Here is a 26,465-nt window from a genome sequence, read left to right on the forward strand (position 1 = left end):
CAAAATAAATAAAAATAAAGTTAAGACTAATGAAATAAACAAGAAGAAAAAAGAACAGAATTAAAATTATAAAACAAAACAAAATGAAGCCAATCTGCTCACAACATCAAATAACAAAATCAACCATATTGCAAAAAATTTACTTACCAAAAATGATAGAATGTAGGATTCCATGATGAATGATAGAGAAGAAATATAAACTACAGGTTATTTCCACAATTCACCAGGGCAGAACTATGGTTATCTCCCTTTATCTCATAACTCTTCTATACCACCTGAGTAGGGCTCATGGCAGGTTGAGAAAAGCAACTAAAATGGATAGCACTGTGATGTACAGAAGAATTCCTCCGTTTTGTTTTGCTTGTTGTTGATTCTGACAGTGATCAAGAATCTCCACTGCTGATTACAAGCGCTTTTAGAATGATTTTGCAAACCAGAAAGAGCCATAAAAAGGAAGATAACATACTAAATGTACCTAACTGCGACCATTTTAGTCCAAGTAGGTGTACTAAGGCAGATAAATACTGTGTAAACGGTAATTACAGGACAGGCACACATACCACCCCCTGACAACAACAACAAGACAACAACAACATATCTAGCACAATCCACCTCCAGCACCATAATTACCTCCCTTTATCCTTGCAGATACTACAAGATCTCACGACCATTATAATTATCATCATGTTCTGATACAACACCTGCCTGCTATGACAGCCGAATCTACAACAACCTAGAGCCAGCCTCTGGGAATGCTTCAGTGCTGTCTTAACATCAAGGATTATCTCCCCTGTCCTATTTATGGCTGCTGTTCAGACTTGTACAATCTGATTATTAAACTTGATCATGTAGGTACAAGAGTATGTTGAGTTCTTGGCCCAGATTGATTTCATGCCGAAGGTAAATTACATGTACATGGATATGTACATGACGTGTCTCAAATTTGTCCACAAGGCTTTCACTGTCTATTGTAAAAGTTATGTACATCTAAAAATGTCCAAGTTTCTCAAGACATACTTTCTCTAATGTTTCCTATCCACACACCCCTCCCCACTTCCTGATAAAATACACAAGTTGATTAAAAACCTGAAAATCTGAAAATCAAACTTTACACCCTAGTTTCTATGGAAAGATCAGAAATCTTCACGAAATATCTCTGTCAGATTAAGATGTGAAGGAGGTTCTTTCTGAAATTAATGCAATCTTGTGGTGAGTGTGATATGAACAAAGGGAGGTAATCAGGTGTCTAGGGATTGGGCCAATCACAGAGAAACTGAAGCCTGAGGGATTATACCTACCATTAGGCCTATCACACTTTTCACGGGTGTTAACTTAAAGGTAAAATTACAGTCAGTAAGAAAACAGAAGAGATTCAAAACGAGATGAAACACAGACTGTCTATCTCATAAGGCAGGTACAGAATAACAGTAAATTTTAGATGTTTTGTACAAAATACAAGTAAGAACATTAAACATCAGTAGGTAAAATAAAACACTTATGATGCCCAGAAATACATTTTGATCCACTTTATGTCCCAATGAATGACATAATTGTGTGACAGAAAAAAAAAGACAAAATGGGGAGGTATGAAGTGATCATGCAAAATTCAATACAAACAAACAAATCCACAAAACACTTTTATATTGTAATTCCTCTTGACTGCCATAAAAGGAAATATACAACTCCTGCAACTTGATGTCTAACCTGATTTAAAATCATAATACAAAAAAATGCATTTATCTTTTCTCGTAGAATCAGCCCACTTTCAAACATACTGCAAAACACCTCTCTAAGATCAACAGAACTTATTACGCAAAATGAATAACTTAGTCACGCAGGAAGTTTTAGGTCAAATATAGCATTGATTCCTGGCTGAATGGAAACCACTGTACCTTGGGAAGTACCTGACAAACCCTCCGACTTAAGGCTGTAACCATGCTGCAGTCTGACACAAAATTCAACCTCACCGATTGTATATAACTACTGTAAATCTTCAACCTTCTCAACCAGTAAACCACTTTTTTCAGCTGAATTTGCAGTGCAGGAATACAATTATTAGGAATATGCTCCTAAAAATGACCTGTTTGTGTCATTAAAGATGCAAGCTATGAGTATAATTTCTCTATACCGAATAGTTCTCTCAAAATGCTTCAAAATATTGGTCGCAGTAGTGGTTGAAAAGGTTGAAGAATTACGGTACATGTACCAGCATGAAAATAATACAGGCTCTATTTGTATTTATCTATTTATTTGATTGGTGTTTTACGCCGTACTCAAGAATATTTCACTTATACGGCAGCAGCCAGCATTATGGTGGGAGGAAACTGGGCAGAGCCCGGCGGAAACACATGACCATCCGCAGGTTGCTGAAGGACCTTCCCACGTACATGTTTTATTTCCAAAGATTCTATCAGAAACCTGTTGACAGACTGTGATTTTGTGGTGTGTACATGCTTCCACTGGACACCTCCAGCACATGAAAGGAGCTTAAGGAATTAGAGTATATCAGACACGCCTACCCCTACTGAACGTAATATGTACACACACTCATATTTACGTGTACAAATCGAATTTTACATGTACAAAATTGCCACAACAATGTGGGAGATATATTTTTAAGCCTTCTTAAAAATCACTTCAAATGAAAACACCAATCCAAAACAGTTTTAGTTACGGTAACCTTTTACTTATGTCACCATGACTAAGAGATGTCAGGAATTTCCAAAAATGGGGGCTAAGGTACACTAGAGGGAAACAGAAGACTTTGGTGTGTTAGTTTGGGTCATTAAGAGGAAAATTCTGCATGTTCTACTTCAAGATAATGAAGTAATTAAGGATTTAACATGTTTAGCTGGTGTATAATCTTTGATATGTCCTGTATATTTTCTGTGATCAGGTTTTTTATGAAGGCTTATTGTAAAAAAGAAAATGCAGATCTGAACAAATGTCACACATATGGATACCCTAAAATATCTGTGAGAGAAGCAATATTAAATTCATTGAGTTTGATAGCCGCTCTAGGCAGGGGACCTGTACTGATCATGTCATGAAGTGGATTTTTCAGTTATGAGACTGTAATTCTGAAAATTAAGGGTGCTTGTATAAGAATTTCTCCCTGTAAATGACTTGGTGATTTTACATCCGCTTTCCTCTTACACATCACCACCAGGCATTTGATCACCAAACATTTTGCCAGGAAAAGCGTGCTCAGTGACAAGGGTTGACATTAAAAGACGGAATAAAAGGGTCACCATTCAGAAACCCTTTGCATGCTACGTTTAAGCCAGAGTAATTTGCAAGTTGGGGGTTTCCTGCAAAATCCTCATTGTAATCTGAATGCTAAAATAGTGTATCTGATACTAAAAATGGACTTGTATAGAAACAAAACATGAAATCAGACTTTGAATCTTATTTTCTTCCGTGTATGTCGTCTAAGCGTATTTCATACTTCTTGGGCATACAGTCGTATTTTCTACATGTTTGGCGTGGAAAATACGCCCAAATTGTACAAGTAGGCAGGTCTGGTAAATGATCTATTACTTCAGGGAATTTTTCATCAACTTATCAGCCTGCAGAATGAACTGTACTGCAGAATAGTGATAAGTTTGTGAACAATCATGTGCAGTAATTGGTAATTTACCATTAATCAGGTAAAATTTTCATGAACTTTCTTGAAAAATTCTGTGAAATTTAACGCAGACTATTCTACCACAAATTTACAAGACACATACTGGCATTTAGAGCTTGGAACTGAGGTTCCCTATACACATATGCACGTAGTACAAGAGAGCCAATACTGACCTTTGACACGCTGAACAGACCAAAAATTCCTGTTCGCTTCTTTGATTTGTTGGTCGTTGTTCCCTTGCCCGCGCTTGAGTGATTAAACTGCCGGCTGGGCGTAGAGTTCTCGCGATGAAGGTCTTGTGAGCTTCCCCCAGAGCGGAGGTCTTCAAACGGAATGTCGGTGGGGATTTGGAAGCCCGATTTATACTTATCTATAACAATTTTAGAATCCTACAAAAAAAGACACAAGTAATGTAAGCTTACAGCAAGAAATTTCACATGTAAAAATTTTGTCCAAGAGTTCATGGGCGAACAAATGTCACAAAATATTACTTTTAGTGCTGAAACTCACAAAATGCATCAGTTTAACACTTAAACTAACTGCAAAATCTGATTTATTGCATCAAGATTTGTCTATCCCCTAAAAAGGAAACCACACTGACTATTGAGACTAACTGGTTGTTTGAAGAGACAGCCAATTATCATGTGACGCTTTCAGCGTTAGTGATTGGCCAAGTTCATAAGGGCTTCCACAGCATGGCTACTTGGAGTGAATACCCAGTAGCATATCATGTTAACTTGCAAACAAATCTCTATGATCAGTAATTCTCAGAACCAGGCAAAATGTGCAACTCAGTCATTAGAGACATATTAAGTCATTAACTGCATCCATAAAATATGATCACTTCACCATTTTGATCCTTCTCAACCCTGTAACTTCATCTTCACATCTCTAATTCACCTTTAAAAGCTCCCTAACTTTATCATTTAACATTTCTTCATTACCTCTCCCCACCCCCATTCCCCCACCCACTACCACCCACACAAAGACATTACAAACAACAAGCAAATTCAGAGTCTGTGGCGTACCTGCGCAGGGTCGACGGCCTCCCCAGCTTTTAATACTCCATCAATACAGGTGTTAATTATTGGGACTACATTGCGCTCTATTTCAGCCGTGGCTTTTATAAACTCCCCTATACGCACTATCCTCCTCTCATCCATGTCTTGTAATTGCTGCAAAAATAAAAAAATAAAAAAAAAATAAGGAAAAAAAACATTTTAAAGTCACATTTTTGAAACCATCTAAAACAACGTCAGTAATAATACTAAAATATAACTGTCGAAGACAGCCATTCCAGGAAATGGGCTCTGCACATTCTGAGAAAAATGTGGAAAAAGAAATTGAAAAAGGATGACCTGGATTGGAGACAGGTATCACGTACAATGGAACTAGTACAATGGGTCAGCACAGAGATTGGTCTGGGGTAAGAACGTGGTGAGCCTGTGGCATGAGGACTGCGTGGGGTAAGGATGTGGCCTGAGGGCTGTGGCATTGGACTGTGCAGTGCTCTTTATGTGTGTCGTTGGCCTGCATCAGAAGCTGGTGTGATGTAAACACGTTGCCATAAGGGGCACTCACCTGGAAGCCTGTGGCATGAGGACTGTGTAGTGCTCTTGCTCTGTTGTTAGTCTGCATCAGAAGATGGTGTGGGGTAAGGACATGGCCCTAAGGGGTACTCACCTAGAAAGCCTGTAGCATGAGGGCTGCGTGGGGCAAGGACGTGGCAATGAAAGGCACTCACCTGGAAAGCTTGTGGCATAAAGACTGTGTAGTGCTCTTGCTGTGTGTTGTTAGTCTGCATCAGAAGATGGTGTGGGGTAAGGACATGGCCCTAAGGGGTACTCACCTAGAAAGCCTGTAGCATGAGGGCTGTGTGGGGCAAGGACGTGGCCCTGAAAGGCACTCACCTGGAAAGCTTGTGGCATGTAGACTGTGTAGTGCTCTTTCTGTGTGTTGTTAGCCTGCATCAGAAGATGGTGTGGGGTAAGGACATGGCCCTAAGGGGTACTCACCTAGAAAGCCTGTAGCATGAGGGCTGTGTGGGGCAAGGACGTGGCCCTGAAAGGCACTCACCTGGAAAGCTTGTGGCATGAAGACTGTGTAGTGCTCTTTCTGTGTGTTGTTAGTCTGCATCAGAAGATGGTGTGGGATAAGGACATGGCCCTAAAGGGTACTCACCTAAAAAGCCTGTAGCATGACGGCTGTGTGGGGCAAGGACGTGGCCCTGAAAGGCACTCACCTGGAAAGCTTGTGGCATGGAGACTGTGTAGTGCTCTTTCTGTGTGTTGTTAGTCTGCATCAGCTGGGCAGCATACTCATTCTTACACTCGTCACAATGTTGAGTCTTGTTCAAAGATATATTCTTATGCTGGAAAGGAAAATAGTTGAAATCCTAATCATTGTAAGACAAAATGCAAACAGTTGATTCTTGTACTCTTAGTATGGAAGCCCAATGGCAAGGGCTCATTCCACAAAGCCAATTTTTCTTAATGTCAAAATTGACAAATTATCATGTGCAATTTATGGCCCTAGGAGTTCTACTTGTGACATACAAGTATTCATCTTGACAAACCATTACTGAGTGTCAAAATTCAATTTAAAATTTTGACTTAAGTTAAACTGGCATTGTAGAGCTGGTCCCAGATCCTTATGTTCTTATGTTAGAGGGTAAACAGCCAATTCCATCATTTTTTCAAGAATTGTTATTTACTGGAACACTATCCCCCACCCAAACATTTTGTTAAAATGACACTTTTTGCCATATTCTAAAACCTTTCACACTAACAAGAAGATTCCAGAAAAGATACCTCAGAGCCCAACAGATTCTTTGTGCCCCACGTGGTACCTAACAAACTGTCTGACAGAAAAATGCTGTTGATGCAGCACCAGCTGGATGTGAACTCACAGCCTTCCACTAAGGGCAAGTGGTTTGAAAAGTTTGAGTCCTTGTAAGAGAGAGTCTCCATGATTTGTTATGAAGGCATCCACAATGACTGTCCCATTTGAGGAACACCGTAATGAACATACATGGAAAAGTTAAACAACTCACCTTTTCTACCTCTGCTCTAGATAAATTAATATCATCGTCTGCTCTTTTATAAGCATCCTTTGCTCGTTCTGCATCTCCAAATGCCTTTTCATATTTCCGCTTACTCTGAAAGAAGAAGCGATTGGATAAAATAAAAACTCTAGAGAATTCAGAAACTCCCCAATATATGTTAATTTCCCTCTTGCTTTAATTCATTTATATCACTGGTGTTTTATGCCTAACTCAAGAATATTTCACTTGCACAACGCGGCCAAATGGAAAGAAAACGGGCAGAGCCCGGGAAACCCACACCCTTCTGCAGGTTAGATGGACTCAATGGACTTAATGTAAACCAGCAAGCAAAGGAAGATTTAAATGAATGAATAAAAAATTTACCATGATCTGATTTATTGTATTTCTATGCTGGAATTTCAAACCTTTGAAACACATTTCTGCAAGGACAGCGGTTATCCCCCTTTCAAACAGATTTGATTTCCACAAAAAAACGCTTCCACTATGTTTGTTTCTACATGTATGCTTGGCTTCGAATGCAGCTTTCATAATCACTTGGGTCATATATCACAATAGTGTTTTCCCCATGGACAAAATGCTGCCTCACTCAAATGCCATTGCCAATCAAGACACCACATGACACCCCACCCAATCACAGCATACTGACATCTTGTGCAGAGTACCAAGCCAGGAAAGCGCCTGCTACTGACCCGACCTTGAATTTACGGTTTAAAGCATGACCCGAGTCTCTGGTTCGGACCAAGAAAAACCCAGTCCACAGAGTTTTACGGTGTACTCACTCTATCTAACAATTCAACAGAATTCCTCATCTGCTGTTGAAGTCTCACACAGTCTTGTAAATGCTGAAAAACACAAGGCAAGGTCAATGTATATTTATCATGCACACTGTCATGCTCCAAATCACTTCTGTCCCCGCAACATGCATTCAATGTGATACAGTCTGTACGTGAAAACTTTAATATGCATTTTATTTATTACTTTACTGATATCATATAAAACCTTCAAGATTAAACCTTGTATAATTCCTATTGATTACTGAATATTATGTTATGTCAGATTAAGTGCCTCATATTACTGATTCTTGTATGATCGTCTTTCAAACAATAAAATTTAATGAAATCAACACAACTGGATTTTTTTGTGTCAAAAATTTGACAGAAACCAACGTGACATGAATGTTGAGAGGTGTGCTATGAATGGCCTGAGAAGTTATCAGCAGACAAAATATAACACACCAACCTTCTTCCTCTCTTGTTTCAGCTCCTGAATTAAATTACTGAGGTCCTTTATTATGTTGGACTGTATATTCTCTGCGATGACCTCATGTTGGCCCGCGCTGTCGTGCAGCTCCTTCAGCATGTCTAAAAACCCCTTGGTACATGTGAAACTGAAAGAGGATACCAATGTGTGATGTATTCTTTGAGTTATTTGACCATGTAATACATGTACATCCAGTCAAGACAGACATCACATGGTTCATACTGCCATGCCTGATATATCACTCCATTTACTGCCTTGATTCGATGGTAACTTGTCAGTCTTCCTACTACCTCACTGCTATACAACCAGATACTTAACTCCATCAGCCGACAAAGGATTTATGCAAGTAGAAGATTTCAGACATGTCTATCAGATACACTGTTTAGTGAACACATGGTGGACTAAATTTAGCTTCAAGAAATATTTTGATGCCACATTTATGACAGCAAACCAGTAACTTACTCTTTCTGCCTATTTTGCCCTCACAATATCAAATTTTACCTAACATCGGCTCTAAATGTGGACAACTTCCTGCTTTCTGTTGTTTTGTCCTTGCTGTCCATCATTAATGACACTACCGCTTGATTGGATACAGTGCTTACTGATATTTATGAGTTACTGAGTTGGGTGGATTGGTTATTTCTGCATAGCACAAAAAGGTATGCGAAAATGGCTCACCTAATAAAGAGATACCTTTGTTCAAAAATGTTTCACTTACAATGTACATGTACCTGAAAGCTGTCTGGTTTGAAGCTAGAGGAAGCCTAAGGGAAACCACTGCCCAGTTACATGTACATGTAGATGTACCTGACAGCTGTTTGGTTTAAGGCTAGAAGACGCCTAAGGGAAACAACTGCCCAGTTACATGTAAATATACCTGACAGCTGTTTGGTTTGAAGCTAGAGGGAGCCTAAGGGAAACAACTGCCCAGTTACAAGTAGATGTACCTGACAGCTGTTTGGTTTAAGGCTAGAAGGCGCCTAAGGGAAACCACTGCCCAGTTACATGTACATGTAGATGTACCTGACAGCTGTTTGGTTTGAAGCTAGAGGAAGCCTAAGGGAAACCACTGCCCAGTTACATGTACATGTAGATGTACCTGACAGCTGTTTGGTTTGAAGCTAGAGGAAGCCTAAGGGAAACCACTGCCCAGTTACATGTACATGTAGATGTACCTGACAGCTGTTTGGTTTGAAGCTAGAGGAAGCCTAAGGGAAAACACTGCCCAGTTACATGTACATGTAGATGTACCTGACAGCTGTTTGGTTTAAGGCTAGAAGATGCCTAAGGGAAACCACTGCCCAGTTACATGTACATGTAGATGTACCTGACAGCTGTTTGGTTTGAAGCTAGAGGAAGCCTAAGGGAAACCACTGCCCAGTTACATGTACATGTAGATGTACCTGACAGCTGTTTGGTTTAAGGCTAGAAGATGCCTAAGGGAAACCACTGCCCAGTTACATGTTTATGTAGATGTACCTGACAGCTGTTTGGTTTGAAGCTAGAGGAAGCCTAAGGGAAACCACTGCCCAGTTACATGTACATGTAGATGTACCTGACAGCTGTTTGGTTTAAGGCTAGAAGATGCCTAAGGGAAACCACTGCCCAGTTACATGTACATGTAGATGTACCTGACAGCTGTTTGGTTTGAAGCTAGAGGAAGCCTAAGGGAAACCACTGCCCAGTTACATGTACATGTAGATGTACCTGACAGCTGTTTGGTTTAAGGCTAGAAGACGCCTAAGGGAAACAACTGCCCAGTTACATGTAGATGTACCTGACAGCTGTTTGGTTTAAGGCTAGAAGACGCCTAAGGGAAACCACTGCCCAGTTACATGTACATGTAGATGTACCTGACAGCTGTTTGGTTTGAAGCTAGAGGAAGCCTAAGGGAAACCACTGCCCAGTTACATGTACATGTAGATGTACCTGACAGCTGTTTGGTTTGAAGCTAGAGGAAGCCTAAGGGAAAACACTGCCCATTAACATGTAGATGTACCTGACAAACTTGGTGTGCAAAGCTCCTTGGGACGAGCAAGTGCACTGATTAGATAAGCCGGGTGCATGTACATGTACACGTAATTTTATTATGTCAATGGTGGCTTATAAAGAATTAAAGGCAACTGAGATGAATGTCTAACATTAACACATTGCCATAGAAATAAGTTTATTAATTTATGTATTTATTTTACCATTCCTTTAAAAACAACTTGAGAACACTAACTTAAATGATGTTAACCCACTGTTTCAGCCAAACGAATCAACTATAGCTTGGAACAAACGGAGCATTTCACTAAGTACATTGTACCTGATAACCTAGAACCCTGCAGCCAATCCAACGCAAGCTGGGATAAGCATGTGACAGCAAATAGTACACCAAAAAACCTTATAGTTATTAGATATAAGCCGGTTTAATGAACTTGTCTGCATATATATGAACTGAATTGTCATGTACAGAGAAATCCTTAAAAAAGATGAATTAAATTCACTTACACATAGTCATCCTCTTCTTTCTTCTTCGGCTGATAATTTTTCACCAGTTTTCTGAAATAAACAGGAATTGATTGATTAGGGTTTCAAAAAATTTTCATTTATAGGACACTGGTCAGGTTTATAGGTGGAGAAAACCAGACAGCCCGACACACATCACCCACCTTTGCCAGGTACGCATATGACAAATGTGTTCACTTGATGCCAAAAAGGGAACAAAAAATAATTACATGCATCAGTTAACATTTATTAATAAGTACAGAAAAATGATATACATGAATCCAGAATTATGAAATCATCAAATTCTTGATTACTGCTGGTACATGTTTTGTTTCGTGACACCTAGAAGGCAATAATAAGTCTTTTATCTTACATAATCCCCAAGATGAGAAATCAGTCAAACACTTGGGGAGGGGGCCTCTGTGGCTCAGTCGGTTAGCGCGCCAGCGCAGCGTAATGACCCAGGAGCCTCTCACCAATGCGGTCGCTGTGAGTTCAAGTCCAGCTCATGCTGGCTTCCTCTCCGGCCGTAAGTGGGAAGGTCTGTCATCAACCTGCGGATGGTCGTGGGTTTCCCCCGGGCTGTGCCCGGTTTCCACCCACCATAATGCTGGCCGCCGTCGTATAAGTGAAATATTCTTGAGTACGGCGTAAAACACCAATCAAAAAAAAAAACACACTTGGGGATGTTTTTTTTTTTTTTTATAAATGAAAATATGTAAAACCACTTGTGTACACAACTTGCATCTACACTGATCTACATTCGACACATATACATGCATGTACATCCGTGTTACCTGTGGCTGTATCCGTGTACAGCCTATGGTTAATTACAGAAGCAAGCCATTTCACACATTTCATGGTAAGTCAGGTACAAACACAGGTAAACTCGAAAGAACAAGCGTCAGTGGCTGAGCCTTTTAAACTGACAAAAATAATGAATGCAGTTCAAACATGTATGTCTTGTAAAAACAGTTATTTGATATTAAACATTATTATTTTTTTGCAACAAACTAGAAAACACTTAACCTTCATGTAATTCATCATACTTTTAACACATCTTAGAAATACACGCATGTGTACACAGATTTATAGCCCTTCATCGCAGGGTCTATTTCTCACCTGTGCAAGCATTACATGTACATATACATGTGTATGAAGACGCTGTATACAGTGTACATGTACCCGACCAGGCAATCTAATGGCACAGACAAACATTCTCATACAGATCTCTACATCGAGAAAATAGATTTTTGGTGTTTAAAATGAAGAGCCTAGATATACACATACATGTGTACAGTGCATGAAGAACTTACTTGAGCTTAGATGCATATTCATTCTCAATGGCACATCTCTCTTTGTAGAAATGGGTGACCTTTTCGCAGAAGTCGATGCCTTTTTGGGTATGTTTCTCTAGGTTATCATACTGGTCCTGTCAACACATCAAAGAACAAAGATTTGAAAAATCTAGTCACAAGTAAGGATATATAAATATATGTATATATATCAAGCTTTTACGAGGAGTAGGAAGACATAAAAATATGATCACCAGACTTGTGACATGAATCAAAACAAATTATCGTGTGCAACCTTAAAATCTGCTTGCTAGATTATCTGGAGGGTCAGACAGAGAGAGGGAGGTGGAGAGAAATATAAACATGTAACTGTGGTTAGAAACAGATTGAAAGATTAACATGTAAGTACATGTTCGTACATGTAGGTACTTCTTCTACAGATTGTATGTACATTGATGTATGAACTGCCAGAAAGTCCTTCCAGAAAAAATGGCAGTTTTGATTTGTAAGTGATCTGCAACAACCAGAGATGCTCAAGAATCTTTCACACTGCAAGTCCAAATGAAGAGTAAAATGTTCTTGCCAAACGCAAGGACATTTTGACACCAATGTGGTGTGCCCAAATCAGAGGATACCCAAATGATGATGACTATTGCCTGATATATTTAACTCTTTGGAAAAATGCCTTTTACACTGTATTCATTTGTAATGAATGTGCAATGTTTTATAAGTAATTTTGACATTAAAATGTGGTATATAAGACATTGATTTTGGTTTCTCACTACCCTGAAAATATTTAGCCCAAATTAGCCTAATAACAGGGTGACCAATTAGAAAGCTGTACTTGGCCCTAAATGTTATTACTGGGTACTTTAACATACTGTACTTGGCACAGTTAAAACAGTACAAGACCGAACGTTAACATGTACATGTAAATGTAGCAGCCCTTTAGCTTGGGAGAGGGCACAAAGAGTGAGCCGCAAACCCAAAATATTTAGACTGCAAATGTGGAGAAAGTAAGTCTGTGTGCGGAAATATTAACTGGGGTCTTGACGGGCCAACACAGAGGCCAGTTTCGGAAAACCTTTATAATGTCACTATGAAAGAAAACGAACATTAAAAATAGAAGGCTGGACTAATATTGAACTACAACAAGAAAACATTTAAACAGCAAGACAACACATATTTGCTGTGCCCATATGTCAAGTGCTATGGCTCTGCGATCATTTATCAACTGCCTGACATTTTGATTATGTTTTGCAACATGCCCTCCACAGACAAAGTGTAGCAATGTATTAATGTACATAAAGACTGAAAAGACAAATTTTAAGACACTGACATACATGGTTGCATTTATAACATCTTTCTCATACTTATGAGTGATTACACAATTGCATAACTGCTCCACGAGGAGCATTTTCCTTGTATACATGTACATTGGCATAAAATGCAGATCCAGGAAATACACTGAACACTGTTATTTGATGACGGCCCCTAACTGCTTGAGTAACAGCCATGATCAGTGGCAGAACCCAATGAACAGTGACTGACAACACCAAAACAACCCATATAAATCTACATGTAAATAAACAACGAAAAGTACATGCTCTCAGCACAAGGTCATACTACATATACATGTAGCAATGCCAGATAAATTTAAACCCCTGTTCCTTGGGAAGACTTAACACTGGACTAAACAATTCAGAGACCACTAGTGCCTGTTATTAACAATGTTTATAACCATGACATGTTATTTGTAGTTACATTCATGTGTATTCCTTGCAAAAAAACTGAAATTACATACCTGGACAATGCAATCCTGCATGGATTGAGAATAGAATTATCCATGTAAGTGATTTCTACTCTTCAATGACCCACAAGTGACAATGAACCTGTATATAATTTACACCCTTTTCCCCCCTTTGTGTTCTGGTATGAGCTGATTATGGGGCATGAAATCAACAAAGTATTCATGTATGGACCTAAATTTAACCCAACACACGGCATTTTTACCTGTAAAGGTAACAAAATATACTCTTGATGCCAAAAATTATATTTACCCTGCAGGATATCATCATCATCTCGCAAACAAATCTCAAACACCTCTCTATGACCAATATACCTGTCATGATTAATTCATTTGACACATTTAACTGCTTTTTAATACCAGTATCATGTAAGTTCAAGCGTTTTTCACTGATTTTCACTGATATAACATGGAAGGAGGAGACTGCATAGAATATGGGGATAACCACACTATTGTACCACGCATGAGAATGGATCTTGATATTGCAAACAAAGAATATTTTTTTTAACAAGGGCGTGAGTGTGGGAAGGGGTTGAACAATTTGAACTTGAAGGAGCAGTGTATAAAAGCAAGGTGTACAGCTAACAAACAGGTACATGTATACTTATTTAAAAAGTGTACACATTCCTTCATATAGTGCACACACAATACACAGAACAAGGTTACACTGTGTAACATGTTACCAGTAACCCTACATCTGTATGCATTGTACATGTACCATTACAGTGTTGACAAAGGCCCAAAGTTGATGCCATTTGGTAGTGATTGTTTAAAGGGTATGGCCAAACCAAAAAGGAAATGACACAGAAGTACAGAATTCTGTTCCCACGCCAAATCACCCGCAGGTGTACAGAACACATCTAACTGTACCATTCCGACAGGTCTGTACAAAGACAGAGCATTAACATACTAATATAGCCTTGAAGAAATTGTGTGCTGCAAGCCTGAAAAATAATTTTAAGGCATTTGCAGGACACAACGGCAAATCTTCCAGCTATTCCCATTATTATAATGTCACAATGTTCTTTACGTGGATTTTTTTTGTCGGATGTCCTATGCCAGTTCAATGGCCCCTGTTAAAACACCATGTTGTACTTGGTACAGGGCACTGTCCTTGGTCTGTTGGTTATTTCTATGTATTTTAACCAGGTATCATGTTGAATGTCAAGGTCAATGTCTGACAGTGGTGTTTAAATATAAAATAATAAAATTATAGGCATATAACTTGTTCCCACCAAGTCTGTCAAGTGATACAAATCCAATATAAAAATCAATTTAATTCCACCAATTACAAAATATACTGTAACTCTTCAACCTTTTCCCATGTTTTCAACGTACATGTATTTAAAGCATATTCTGAGGGCATGTAGACTGATAAAATCATACTTTCTGTGAAGCCCTGTAATTGGCCAATCCAACCAATGCAGTTTTGTCTCCAAAATGAAATTAAAAATGCGCAAAATTTGCACTAAAAGTTTCTCTTTTATATACGAAAACATTGATAAATTAGGGTACATAAATATACATACATATACACACATATGTATAAGTACAAGTGACATAAATAATTGTTTATTTGATTGGCGTTTTACGCAGTACTCAAGAATATTTCCCTCGGTGGGAGAAAATCAGGCAGAGCCCAGGGGATACCCATGACCATTCTCAGTTTGCTGCCAGACCTTTCCATGTACCGATGGAGAGGACACCAGCATGAGCTGGACCTGTACTCAAAGCGACCGCATTGGTGGGAGAATCCTTGGTCATTGCGCCGCGCTGGCGTACTTATCCCTCGGCCACAGAGGCCAGTGTTATAACTCAAAGGGTGATCATAATATAGTTTTATTAAATGCCGATATGTTTATAATATTCATTTCATCAAAGAAGGAGCCGGCCCCGATAGCACAGTTGGTAGAGCGTCCGCTTCAGGAGCGGTAAATCCAGGGTCAATCCTGGATGGAGTCAGATACTGTAGAAGATGCAACCATGGCACAAATCCATACTGAAGTATTTTGTGGACCTTCAAGTCGTTAAATTAATCAAATTTGACAATAAAAATGACTGAAGTGGAACAGGTATATACTCAGTTTTGCACAAGTACACCTACATTTCCAAAAGTAAAAGTTTTATTTTCTTTAAAAATCTAATGAAAAAATTGAAAATGGATTCATCGCCACAATATCTTAACTTTTTTTTTCTCCAATAAGGGCATAACCACAAATAGTCAGATCTAACTCTGATTGCTACATTTAAACGCTATCATTGCTACATTTATCAAATAATGACAGCTCAAGTTACACTGGGTTAGCGTTAACTATGCTCCACATATCACTATGCCACAGTCCTACCACCTAACAACACCCACAGGGTCTAACTTGTGATCTATAATCTCTGGTATGTCAGTAATGTTTAGAGGTTGGCCAGCAGAGCCCCACACCAGCTGTGTGCTGCCTGTGTCAGGGATAACCTGTCTGGTTAGCCCACCTTCCCTAGCTCACACCCTTGTCTGTGTCACGCTCAGTGTGTGACTGTCACCGCTTGCAAATCAGCTGATGTTATGTCTGTGAGCGGGGTGATCAACATGTACCTGTACACTGACACCTGTCATTACATCATTGGACGTACACTGACGGAGGTATACTGTAGGGCAGAACTTCCACCATTATCACACGTTGGAACCAAACGTTTCAAATTTTGACCACCATATCCATGTATTTACAGTTTTTAAACATACAGCCATCAGGCACCATCCATTTCTGTATATTTTACACACAGAGGGCAGACAAAAGAAGGAAACTGTCTTCACTAGTCAGAACAGAAGTACAACTATCATTTCCATTTCACAGTATGCACCAAAAGTCATAATACAGTGATAAATTGCTAAGATTACAGAATGGAGAGCAATACCAGAGCACGGATTACTGTGTGATAGTAGGCAAAAAGTTATGGTCTCTGAGGGCTTTGAGCTACATGCAAATGTTCTCGTGTGTTAAAATGCTAAACCTGCACAAGCACAGGTGGTAGCAACTTCAACACCACCAGCCCCATGGCTTGACAGTCCATGAATGATCTGATTCTGATGACTGATATGTGCTTTGGGCAGAAAGGTCAATCTATGGTTGTAGTTGTAATTATGCGTTTATAATTTAATAAGTCACATGTACACAAATGTATGGAGTGCAACCATAATATCCAATATTAATCATATTACAAATTTTTTCGACACTCCCACATTTATTAAAGTAATATACTGCACGTGTAGATCAGATAACAGGGTACATGTAAATAATTAAGAAATTTTATAATGTGTAGGCAGACAAAAATAGATGTAAAAGGCCTGTTGTTAAACTAAATTCAAACCATGTAATGTTAAACTAAAGAACCACTTGAACTTCTTCATTATTCACAGCAAGTAAATTGCAACAGAATAACATCTCTTACTTGCACAAACACGTATTACAAATGAGAAGTATTAGAGCAAAAATGGTGATAACTTTGTTGAAAATGGATGACGCAACACTCAAACTTGATCTGTAACTTGCTATGGTAGGGTTATGTAAGACTTCACTTCAAAACGATGAATTGACTGAAAAAAAAAAAAAAACCTGGACTTGAGCTGGACTTGAAATTGCATCAAATGTTTTGGGGAGAGGGCTCTTGATTCATTGTGCTTATGCTAACCACTTGGCCATGGACACCCCTAAATGAGAAAGCAAGGTTGTGTTTATGCTGACCACTTGGCCATGGACGCCCCTAAATGAGAAAGCAAGGTTGTGTTTATGCTGACCACTTGGCCATGGACACCCCCTAAATGAGATGGCAATTGTGTGGTTATGCTGACCACTTGGCCATGGACACCCCTAAATGAGAAAGCAAGGTTGTGTTTATGCTGACCACTTGGCCATGGACGCCCCTAAATGAGAAAGCAAGGTTGTGTTTATGCTGACCACTTGGCCATGGACACCCCTAAATGAGATGGCAATTGTGTGCTTATGCTAACCACTTGGCCATGGACGCCCCTAAATGAGAAGGCAAGGGCGTACTTATGCTAACCACTTGGCCATGGACGCCCCTAAATGAGAAGGCAAGGGCGTACTTATGCTAACCACTTGGCCATGGACACCCCTAAATGGGATGGCAAGGTTGTGTTTATGCTGACCACTTGGCCATGGACACCCCTAAATGAGATGGCAATTGTGTGCTTATAGTAACCACTTGGCCATGGACGCCCCTAAATGGGATGGCAAGGGCGTACTTATGCTAACCACTTGGCCATGGACGCCCCTAAATGGGAAGGGAAGGGTGTCCATACTGTATGACAGGTCTGAATGGCAAGTCTATGTTTATTGTGTTGTATACATGTGCATGTGCCATAATGTAATACTGAGTGCTGCTTAAGGCACATACATGTAGATTTGTTGGCCATCGGCCAGGTGATGTGTGGATCGCGTTATGGCATGATCTGATCCATGTGGACAATCGAATCTCAAGTCTCTCAGCTCCCCAACCCTCTACCCCCACTGTGAGATCAATCATCAACGGGTCTGTGGAAAAAGCGTCTGTGTCTGGAAGCTCGCCACAGTTTCTCCACTTTGAATGCCTCCCATGGAATTCTACCAAGATGGATAAGACAATGAAACACTGGTTATAAATACTACAAGAGTATTTCTCCATACACAGACAGCACTGGCTGTACACAGTCAAAACATATGGCTGTCTGCCAGTTGTCCTGTCAGGCAAAGCTGCAAGGGTAGCTCAATCGGCTGTCAAACAAGGGCCCTGCCTTGAAAAATTGTCTAACGCCAATTTTTGTTTTTTAATATTAAAGTTTCTAACTTCCAAGAAATTCCTTGGCAGTCTTTATTTCAAATCTTTATCCATAAGAATAGGATAAGAATGTTAAAAACAAAAAACAATCCACTCATAATTAGTTGAAGCTTCAAAAGTTAAAACATAAGCCAAGGCTAGAGTGAGGTTTGAACCCTACATATCTTGCACATCATAAAAATACACTTACATGTATTGGTATTCTTCATTCTCTTCTGTGCATGTTGTGGACAAGTACACAAACATATGTACAAGTGCTTAGCAGTCTCACAACAGATCAGATGTGACAGGCAGCCTGATAAAACCAGGGTTCCAAGAGGAATAAAAACACACACTAATGCACACACATACATGTACATGCAGGCATGTCTCATGCCATCACACTCAAACATGCCATATGGAGTCCAGTCTTATAAGGGAAAGGCAGCCCTGGGGAATTTTCACATTTTTATCAAATCATGTTAATACCTACATGTATATACATGTACAACTCTTGAAACATATGCGTACATGGTACGTACTACATGTACTTGCAGTGTCTATGACTTGGATTTTAATAACAACATCTAAAACCCACATCCAACCATGGATTATTGCCCGTCATTCTGGTTAATACAAAATATGTAACCTGTGGTAATCGTGTGTTACTAGTATCATAAAGGGAGAGGACTTGTACACTACACTACTGTATGCCTCTAAACTGTAATAATAATTGTAACTGGAACTGTATGCAGTTATATGGATTCCGAGCGATCTGTACACGCAGCTTTTAGCATCCACTTTCTCAAACCTTCCACTTTCTGCACCACAGACCCTTCCAATCTATTAGTTCTATGCTCTTCTGAAAAGACCCCAGGTTTGTCTAATATTAGCAAAAAAACAGATGTAATCCATATTAGACAATAAAGTCTCTGAACGAGTCAATTGTATGTACCTTGTGGAAACCACATCTTGTATTTTCAAGGAAAACAAAACTACATGTATTTCAGCAATACCCGGCATCATGTGCTCCCACAAATGAGCTATAGTGTCAATACTCAAATGCAAAATGAATTTCGTAAGAATGGTAAGGAACAGACTGAATTTGAACTCCAGCCTGCTAAGACTGTGGTGCCTATTAATTTTATGGTAATTGAGGAAAAAAAGAGAAGAAAGACTGGCAGGAATCAACTGGATTTGAACCAGTTACTGCTAGGGGAAATGTTCATTGGGGCTATGGTGAAAGACACTGAAAAGAAAAAACATTTCTCTCAAATAGCAGTGCTGGGCCACATGTATAGAGAGATTGTTTCTTTGATCGACTGCTCACGCCTATACCTTTTCACGCCCTGTAGCCTGAGCAACAACAGCCTGAGCACAGTGAATGGGTTTCATGCTCTCCAGTATGAACCTCCCGTGTTATTTGAATGGCGGGTCTTGTCAATGCTTGCACATGTATGTATTTACGCTGGAGGTTTCACGTCATACTTGATATTTTTGATGGTTTTTTTGGTCATAACCTGAAAACTATACCAAGTATGAAAAGAATTTGTACAGATTTGTAATTCGGACACAAAGCATTACTAGACAGTTTACTTAATCGTTTTAAGCAGTTTTGAAACTTGACCTATTTTTAAGCTAATTCCCTTGGTCCGTTACAGCACAACTTGCATGTCAAACACAAAGTTTTTGTACAATATAGTTATGGCGGTCCATCCAAAATTTGCAAGTCAAAATTTCATGCGAAGACCATCAGTCGATCTATGGAAAAAGATGGTTTAAGCTTATCCATAAAATTCAAAATGGCTGCTAAATCACGTGACTGGCCAAACAGCTCAAACATCAAAAGCCGCTGTACATGTTGGCTATTATAAATGCCAAGTGTGTTTTTTCCTACCTTTACTGGTTTTGGAGATATTGCAATTTTACAAGCTGACTATGAATAAAAATAACAAATTTTTAAATGCATTTTAATGGCAAAACTATCAGTCGTAGCTCTACTGTCCTAAAAATGAAGATCTGTGGTTGATCTATCCACTGACCAATTCTGAGCTTCTTAGCTATTACGGTGTCCAGTCACGTGATATTTGAAACAGGACACTGAAATGAGCTATGATTGCAATTTAAAGAAAAACTATACACCATAGGTAAAAACTAAAACCACGGTTGTACTTAGCAGGCCAAACTATACACCATAGGTAAAAACTAAACCCACGGTTGTATTTAGCAGTTCAAACTACATCTAACTGCTGTCTTGTTTTTTCAAAATTCATCACATGACTAAAACGACCAAGAGCGGAGCTTCCAGATTTCTCGCCCGATTTGCCAATCATTTTCAATCCTGATCCCCCCAGTAATCTAATCCACGCACATCATGAATTTTCAATGCAATCAGCTCAGCGGATCTGGAGAAGAATTTTTTTTTTTTTCCAGATTTCCAGACAGCTCCAATATGGCCAAAAAGTGGGTCACAGGTGGGAAAAGTTTTATACTCCAGCAGGTAGCCTAAGAATTAGATTTGGTAATCAACAGGTGTAGAAAGTTAACAGCTGTGACAGGCAGTTTTCTCGCAGAACCAAAAATCAGTTGTTAGAGATGAAGAAAAATAATCTGAGCGAGAGCAACAGTTTTCCAAGGAAAGCTTGGAAACCTAACAAACAACATCAAGACTTGGAACCCATGAAGATTTCTACAAACTTCAATTTTACCAGTAGACAGCGCAGTGTACATTAACCCAATTTCAAAACGGTACAGGAATAACGTAAAAGTAGTGGTGCAAGTACTTTGATCTGCAAATATGTACATGAAAAGTCTGGATTAATCTCCATTATGTGCCTGTACTTGTTCATGTATGTCCATGTGGTATATGTACAGTATGTGCCTACATGTACGTCTATGACAATCACTGACATACATGTAGCTGAGCCTAGATCAATACTGGCATTTCACCTGGCAAGGTGCTGATTGTAATCAATGTTACACAATATAGAACTTTTCACTCACAGCGATCATGATTCAGATCCACAGACAGTATGTACATGTGGCAGCAAATATTCATTACATTCAACTCTTTTCACCTTCAAGTTTTTTTGTTTTGTTTTTTCTTTTAATAAGGGTATACACTGTATGAGCAGGTATAAATGCATGCTTTGTTTTTCTGCAAGGATACATGTATGGTGTTGTCTTCGTCTTGTTAGTGACTACACATGTGAATACAAGCAAAATGTTATATCTAAAGGGAATGTTTACGTCTACATTAACATGTTTCAATTTCGCCTGTCCTTGCAACTGCTAACCCAGCTCAGAAGTATATTCTAGAGGGAAAATGTGGGTGACCCCTTTTTCCACTGTGAATAGTATACAAGGTAGAATGAACTCTTATTTTGTAATAGATATTATTCAGTGACTTCCTGGTTTGTCAGCTATTGCTTCGCTTAAATGACATGCCATTACCTCAGGTACAGCAGGCAGGGTATAATCCACAGATATTGGGAAAGGGCCTGTGGGCTTTCAAAGCAAAAAAATTCATTTTGCTAAAAAAGTACTGTGCACTTCACAGTTAAATGGAACTTAACAGAGGTCACAAACCCTGAGTAAAAACTTGTGAATGCACATTTTAGTGATCCAAAATCAAACATACAAATCTTCACGTCTCATATAATACTTTACTCCAATTGTTGAAATCATAAAAAAGAGGTGTGCATATGTGTAAATTATAGAGTTTGGAAACTCAGTATGGGAAATTTGTGGCCACAAACTGAAAAACAAACCACTGGGAATGGGGCCAAATATTGGAGCATATATGTAGGTAGATTATGCCCTGGTTGGCCTACTCAAACTCTGACCACAATGTTCACATTAATGGCCACTCTCACGGCTACCAATCTATCTGATGACCATTTTATCTTTATGTGATCATAAATTATAATTTTCATTTAATTGAAAGCTACATGTACATGTATCTACCACTTCCAATAGCTTTTCTTCATCAAAACTCTGGAATCACAAAACTTTATAATAATTTAAGTGATGCTGAGCTGCCTGCATAATTGATTTACAGGTAATAAATCAACTGAACACAAACTTCTCACTGACTGATCTCCAAGTAATGCATATGTGTATCTGCCTTATAGGTGTAGGAAAACAGATCCTAATGCACTAGCCAGGTGTCAAAACTGGCAGCTTCCATGGCATTCTGTCCGCCCATCCTACTGCATATGTACAGGCCAGTTCATATAATCACTGGCAGTTACCATGCTTAAGATTTTGGCAATCTGGAGTTCAGGTAAAAAAAAAAAAAACAAGCCCCAGACATTGGTGGTGAAGATGGCAAATTCCTGGAAATGCTCCTTAACTATCATCAGAGCTAAAGTCTATGTGCATGCACATGCCATAGTGATAGTTATGTATGTGCAGGTAGTGTGTGTTTGATGTCATGAAGTTCTAGGAGTTAATCTTCCATGTCCTAAATTGTAAGGGACAACATTTACCAAAGCAGGACAGCTGCAGTGCAAATATGATAAACTATTCAGGCAAAATTCAGAAAAGGTATAGTGTATATTTGGCCACCCATACACTGTTTTCAGATCATTATTACATGATGACGTGCTAAAGTCATTACATGTACATGTAGTACAAACACACTCTACTTGCCATAAAATATGTTATTTGTACATATATATCATTCAGTATATGAAAATATTTGATTTGCTCCGCTGCTGCATGCCAAACATGGAAAGAAGGAGATTTTTGAGCTGTTCTCTGGCAGTTTTCTCAGGTCCAGGCCTGATGTCATATTTTTAGGGATTTCAATAACTTAAAGCATTTATTTATTTATTTCATTTTGTGTATTGCACCGTACTCAAGACTGTATCGCTCAAATGACAGGCGGCGTAAAGTATGATGTACATCTACAATACATGTAGACAGCACTGACATCACTGAAGAAGCAAGAATCCCCCAGAGGAAGTCAGTGTTTATCGCATGATCCATACAGAACATCTACGTACATGTGCAATGAAGAGTGTGTGTATACCAGGTCTGTACCCCTATCTTAACCCAGCAGGTCTGACAGTTCTGAAGCTCCTAGTTACAGGGCTTTGGCCTGCCTGTATCTTTGGTGGCATAGCTCTCCACTGTAAATAATCCCGTTCTACACGTACTTTAGTTTTCTCCATAGATCTACATGCATCCTCTAGCAGAGCATGGATTCCGTGTACAAACCCTGATGCCACAGAGAAGATCATGTGTGTGTAATACAGAAAAGCAAATCTTTTCCATTAACATTAGCTGAAATTTGTTTTACTACATGACTCATATGATATTGGTAAAAGTTTTGGACAACCATGATTAGATTCATGTACTTTGACAATTCTGATTTCCCTAGAAATCAGCTGAAAATTCTCTAACTTGTGTAATAAACTACATGTGCATGTGTGGTTTATTTATTTACTTGATTGGTGTTTTACGCCGTACTCAAGAATATTTCACTTATACGACGGCGGAAAGCATTATGGTGGGTGGAAACCCACAACCATATGTAGGTTGCTGACAGACCTTCCCACGTACGGCCGGAGAGGAGATCAGCATGAGCTAGAATTGAACTCACAGCGACTGCATTGGTGAGAGACTGCTGGGTCATCACGCTGCGCTAGCGCGCTAACCAACTGAGCCACGGAAAACCCATGTAGATGTATGTGTGATGTACAACACTTTGTACTGTACGTGTACATGTACACGTAGTCATGTTATTAGGGAGCTTCAAACGGCGGTACCCTTAGTATCAGTATACATATTATCCTGCCATAATTCAACTTAATGCAAGCTGATATTACAGCTTGGAATTAACGAAAGATAACTGTGCAGACAATCTCCAGCTGCCTAATGTACATGTATAATACAGTACCTACATGTACTTGCAGATGTGCCTGTTATTAGACTACAGGCACATGACTTACATTTATGACCTTCTACTTCAAAGTACATCATACCTGTGTACATGTGTCATATATTAGTTTGCTTGAGGTTTAACAAGCCCTTGTATATTACACCTTATCTCTGCCAGTTCCTCTTTTCCTCACTGGGCAAAACCTTTTTGCAGGACTTTGTAACGTTGCTGGGGGGGGGGGGGGGGGAGACTGGGCAATAAGTACAGCATACAACACACTGGAACATGCATGCCTATATGTGAATGTACACTGTATGCGACATCACATTTATTTCTGTTCAACAGAAGTCAACACATTGTCACAGTTTACATCAGGATGTGTCACTCTGAATAATAAAACAACTATTGCAAGTGTATGAAACTGTAAGGCTTCAATATTGTTAAAACCCCTCGTTACCTGCAGCCCAGTACATATGTACCTGTGATCGTGTGATGTTTGTTCAGACCTGTGTTACAGTGTATAAAGATTATACCTGAACAACACAACTTTGTTCGTTTTTTATCCAAGTCTGGCGACAACCAGATTTCCAGTGATTTTATCTGCATCCATGAATTTTCTCCCAATACACAATCGACACTTCCAATTCACAAATTTCCAAACTGAAGACAATAACCTAGGGGATTTCGCTTTAACAAAAAGAAGAAAAGGGAAAAAAATACAGAAACCCTCCAGAATTTCAAGACGTGCCTCCAGTTGTAGAGCTTCTTCATCTGTTATGTACCCACCAAGTGTGTGACGAAGGATTCCATGTAACGCTGACTTCCCTTGGTCGTGTAAATTCCCCAATCTAAGATAAGCCAATTGAGCATTGTTTAGCAGCCAGACAGCAAACAATACACTGAGACATCACAGACAAAATCTCACCCACGCTGGTTTCTACATCAATGAGGCTAATTTGATCGCAGACATTGTGAAGAGCGAGAGGAGGGAGGAAGAAGTATCAAACCTCCAGTTTGTGGTTTCCACAAAAAGGCTTGCTTTCTGTGAAAGCAACGTTGCCTCTGCATTATGTATGTACTGAATAAGAAGCTGTTCAAAATGGAAATAAGTGTATACACATCGATACATGTACATGTATGAGCCAATGGTTGTATTGTATCAAATACATGTGCTTTTATTTCAAGTTTTTACTGTATTTGGCCTGAAATATAGCCTATGACAAATTAACATGTACTCCATTTGCTTGATTCCAAGAGCTCTATAGATCTTAGAAAGGCATATTGAGGTTGGATTGATCATCCTACCGGGAAATGTAAGTTTCAGCATCCAAGGTAATATTTTATGACCTTTGTTTACCTACAGACATGGCATTTGTTCTCGGCAAAAATGATTTTCATTTCCCAAAACCACAGGTTGCATACATGTAGTTATTGTATTCTGTATTATATGACATTTTCCACTCCGGATCAGCCAAACTAAATGTACATGTAACAGGTCTGCTTTGAATCAACAAATGAGTTATTGCCAAAAGGCTGCCAATAACTCTATCCGAGCTGTGCATGCATGATCAGTCTATCCTCCACATGGCCATACAGGTTGAGGGAGCGGGAACAATGGCACTGCTAGGGCAAGATAACGGGGCATTGTGTGCTGGGATACAGACATGGCTAATCCTGTCAATTGGTACAGCTGATGGCACAAGACAGCTGGCAAGTGGACAGCAGTATTGATAAATTAACAAGGGCAGATGTGATGCAGTCATAAAGAGTGGCCATCTACGTAAATATATACATGTATATACACATATAGATATAGTGTACCAGGTATGTACATGGACATGAGCAGATATTTAAAAACATGCATAGCATACATGTACTCTTTTTAAGATTTAGTGTCAGATGTTGGATTGGTACATGAAAGTACTGTAAATCTTCAACATTTTCGACCGCTAAAGCACTTTTCTCAGTGGAATTTATACACACAATTATTACGAAAATGATGCTAGAAATGATTTGCATATGTCATTAAAGACAAAGGCTTCATAAAACTGTGCGAATTATTTCTCTGCAACTCACAGTTCTCTCCAAATGTTTCAAAATATTGGTTGCAGAGGTGGATGAAATGGTTGAAGAATTACACATAGGGTAGGTCAGTTAGATTTTGTTCATATGACCTGCATCCCATGCAAGTTTACATGTAACACACTTAACTTTATGTCATATATATATAT

At 39.1% G+C, this 26,465-nt stretch overlaps 1 protein-coding gene across 2 annotated transcripts in view; it reads right to left on the reverse strand.

The window, feature by feature from the left end:
• The window catches only part of LOC135480566 (formin-binding protein 1-like), a 56,086-nt gene that overhangs the window by 10,769 nt on the left and 18,852 nt on the right, over nt 1–26,465 (reverse strand). For both annotated transcript variants that reach the window (XM_064760430.1, XM_064760429.1), the window contains exons 2-9: nt 11,759–11,874; nt 10,446–10,496; nt 7,932–8,079; nt 7,472–7,534; nt 6,681–6,785; nt 5,871–5,999; nt 4,657–4,803; nt 3,802–4,017 (exon numbers count right to left, since the gene is read on the reverse strand). In XM_064760430.1, coding sequence (XP_064616500.1) covers nt 3,802–4,017; nt 4,657–4,803; nt 5,871–5,999; nt 6,681–6,785; nt 7,472–7,534; nt 7,932–8,079; nt 10,446–10,496; nt 11,759–11,874 — 975 coding nt within the window. The remainder of the gene's footprint in view (nt 1–3,801; nt 4,018–4,656; nt 4,804–5,870; nt 6,000–6,680; nt 6,786–7,471; nt 7,535–7,931; nt 8,080–10,445; nt 10,497–11,758; nt 11,875–26,465) is intronic.

This window comes from Liolophura sinensis, chromosome 13, assembly GCF_032854445.1.
Source record: "Liolophura sinensis isolate JHLJ2023 chromosome 13, CUHK_Ljap_v2, whole genome shotgun sequence".
NCBI lineage: Eukaryota > Metazoa > Mollusca > Polyplacophora > Chitonida > Chitonidae > Liolophura > Liolophura sinensis.